Below are 3114 nucleotides of genomic sequence, written 5' to 3' on the forward strand. Positions count from 1 at the left end.
CCCCGCCACTGGCACCTTGGAGACGTGGTCAAGCAGCGTGACGTGGTCGGGAGACACGCGCAGCAGCATCTCCTGGGCCCAGACGCGGCCCTGGCTGTCCATGACGGCCAGCTTCCTCGAGGCGTCCTCCACCGTGTGCACGCCATCCTCCTCGCCCAGGCAGAACGTCACCAAGTGCTGGCAGGGGCCGCGCAGAAAGCAGTGAGGCCGGGCGTGGTGCCGGGTGGGCTCGGGGTCCCTGGAACCAGGCTTCCAGCGGGTGCCTAACCACACGGCCTCCAGGACGCCTTCCCTGATCACTTGCTCCACCCATGGGCGCCTCGGCTCAGGGCCCTTCGTTTCTCTTTCATCAGAATGGCGACCACCTGGGCCTGTCTCCCCCCCAAGACTGGAGGCTCCTTGGCGTCCGGGGATGGTTTGGATCCTATCTCGACCCTTCAAAGCACCTCTGCGTGCCACCCTTTGCTGCTCTTCCGGACCCTGTCTGCCTCCCGCTCATCCAGGATTGCCTCTGGTTTGCGCCTGTGGCCGCACCGTCCAGCTCAAGAGGAAAAGTTGGCAGGTTCGCGTGGCACTGAGCTCCCCCGCGGATACCCACGCGCGTCCGAGGCGAGGCGGGGGAAGCCCGCTTTGTGGATGAGCAGGCAGAGTCTCCCCAGTTCTTTCTGCTCGGAAGCCCACCTGCTCTCAACACCCCCGTCTCCTTTCGTCCCAGAAGACTCCCCGTGGCAGCGCAGACCCCACACTTACATTGACGGGATACTGGGACACATCCGCCATCACCACCGTGGAGTACCGCTTCCGCTGCTCTGGGGGGCGGAGGAGGATGGGTCAGGAGAATCGGGTCCCCAGTTCCCTTTCCCTCAGACCCAGGAGTCCCCGCCCTTAGCCCCTTCTTCTGTCCTAGGAGTCCAGGCCCCCAGCCCCTCCTCCCTCAGACCCAGGAGTCCCCGCCCTTAGCCCCTTCTTCTGTCCTAGGAGTCCAGGCCCCCAGCCCCTCCTCCCTCAGACCCAGGAGTCCCCGCCCTTAGCCCCTTCTTCTGTCCTAGGAGTCCAGGCCCCCAGCCCCTCCTCCCTCAGACCCAGGAGTCCCCGCCCTTAGCCCCTTCTTCTGTCCTAGGAGTCCAGGCCCCCAGCCCCTCCTCCCTCAGACCCAGGAGTCCCCGCCCTTAGCCCCTTCTTCTGTCCTAGGAGTCCAGGCCCCCAGCCCCTCCTCCCTCAGACCCAGGAGTCCCCGCCCTTAGCCCCTTCTTCTGTCCTAGGAGTCCAGGCCCCCAGCCCCTCCTCCCTCAGACCCAGGAGTCCCCGCCCTTAGCCCCTTCTTCTGTCCTAGGAGTCCAGGCCCCCAGCCCCTCCTCCCTCAGACCCAGGAGTCCCCGCCCTTAGCCCCTTCTTCTGTCCTAGGAGTCCAGGCCCCCAGCCCCTCCTCCCTCAGACCCAGGAGTCCCCGCCCTTAGCCCCTTCTTCTGTCCTAGGAGTCCAGGCCCCCAGCCCCTCCTCCCTCAGACCCAGGAGTCCCCGCCCTTAGCCCCTTCTTCTGTCCTAGGAGTCCAGGCCCCCAGCCCCTCCTCCCTCAGACCCAGGAGTCCCCGCCCTTAGCCCCTTCTTCTGTCCTAGGAGTCCAGGCCCCCAGCCCCTCCTCCCTCAGACCCAGGAGTCCCCGCCCTTAGCCCCTTCTTCTGTCCTAGGAGTCCAGGCCCCCAGCCCCTCCTCCCTCAGACCCAGGAGTCCCCGCCCTTAGCCCCTTCTTCTGTCCTAGGAGTCCAGGCCCCCAGCCCCTCCTCCCTCAGACCCAGGAGTCCCCGCCCTTAGACCCTCCTCCCTCAGACCCAGGAATCCAGGCCCCCAGCCCCTCCTCCCTCAGACCCAGGAGTCCCCGCCCTTAGCCCCTCCTCCTTCTGACCTAGGAATCCAGGCCCCCCAGCCCCTCCTCCTTCTGACCCAGGACTCCAAGGCCTCAGTTCCTCCTCCCTCAGACCCAGTTTCTCTTGGCTTGGGGTTCCCTTGCCAATACACTTACCATAAATGGACTTGGCACTCGGTTTGGGGGCAGCTTCTGGGCTGGTGAAGGAAAAGAGGGGTGAGAGGGACAGTGGGAACTGGGGGACAGATCACGGGGTTTAAGTGCCAAGGAGAGCAGCGACGTCATTCGAAATTCTATCTCGTCTCTGGACTCTTTATTATAGTCTCTGGATTCCTATGTCATCTACGCACAGCGCCTTTTCCAGATTCCTGAACCCTTCTGGATGCCGGGACAAGAACCCCGGCAGGCTTCCATCTGGTAGGGCCATTAGGAGAATGCAATGAGATGGGGCAGGTGAAGTGTTCTATAGCCTCCATAACTATTATTATCATCATTATAATGCTAAGGGCTTGGCACATAGTAGTTGCTTAATACACGGGAATTTTTAAATAGCATTCATATTTGGAGCAGCAGCCGGCCGGCATGGCTCAGTGGTTGAGCATCAACCTATGAACCAGGAGGTCACGGTTCGATTCCCGGTCAGGGCACATGCCTGGGTTGCGGGCTCGATCCCCAGTGGGGGGCGTGCAGGAGGCAGCCGGCCAATGATTCTCTCTCATCATTGATGTTTCTCTCTCTCCCTCTCCCTTCCTCTCTGAAATCAATAAAGTTATATTTTAAAAAAAAATATTTGGAGCAGATGGAGAGTTACCTTCTTCCTCTCCCGCCCCCAAGGGCCAGGCTCCACCCAGCCAAACCGTTCTCTGTCTCCTGCCTTCAACCTCCTCTTCAAGGCCACCTCCTCCAAGAAGAATTCTCGAGCGACCCTACCCTCTGGGCTGGAGGGAGGCCGCCCAGGTGACCTGCTGTGAATGCCCTGCGGGTGTGGGTGAGACCGTGGGGACCTGGGAGGGGATAGGCGGCCTGGGGGGCAGGGGCACTTACCCGATGCTGGTGCTCATGGTGCCGAGTGGGCAGCTCTTGCCACCTGGAGGTGCCCTGGGAGCCAGCAAAGAGGTGAGGGCCTGCTCTGCCCTTCGGGACCTATGATTCCCACCCAGCCTCCTTCCTCAGACCCTCCTCCCTCAGACCCAGGAATCCCCGCCCCCAGCCCCTCCTCCCTTAGCCCCTCCTCCTTCAGACCCAGGAGC

The 3114-nt window shown here is 62.4% G+C and overlaps 1 protein-coding gene across 1 annotated transcript; it reads right to left on the reverse strand.

Moving 5' to 3' along the window:
* Window positions 1-6: 6 nt before the first annotated feature.
* On the reverse strand, window positions 7-3040 carry LOC102250455 (epidermal growth factor receptor kinase substrate 8-like protein 1; the record flags this gene model as incomplete). The annotated part of the gene is made up of 4 exons (XM_005874300.2): window positions 2909-3040; window positions 2021-2061; window positions 751-809; window positions 7-177 (listed from the first exon to the last, which is right to left on the reverse strand). Coding segments are annotated over exons 1-4 (288 nt in total), but the record flags the coding sequence as incomplete, so codon positions are not given.
* Between the last annotated feature and the right edge of the window lie 74 nt (window positions 3041-3114).

The sequence above is a fragment of the Myotis brandtii genome, unplaced genomic scaffold, assembly GCF_000412655.1.
Source record: "Myotis brandtii unplaced genomic scaffold, ASM41265v1 scaffold43167, whole genome shotgun sequence".
Taxonomy (NCBI): Eukaryota; Metazoa; Chordata; class Mammalia; order Chiroptera; family Vespertilionidae; genus Myotis; species Myotis brandtii.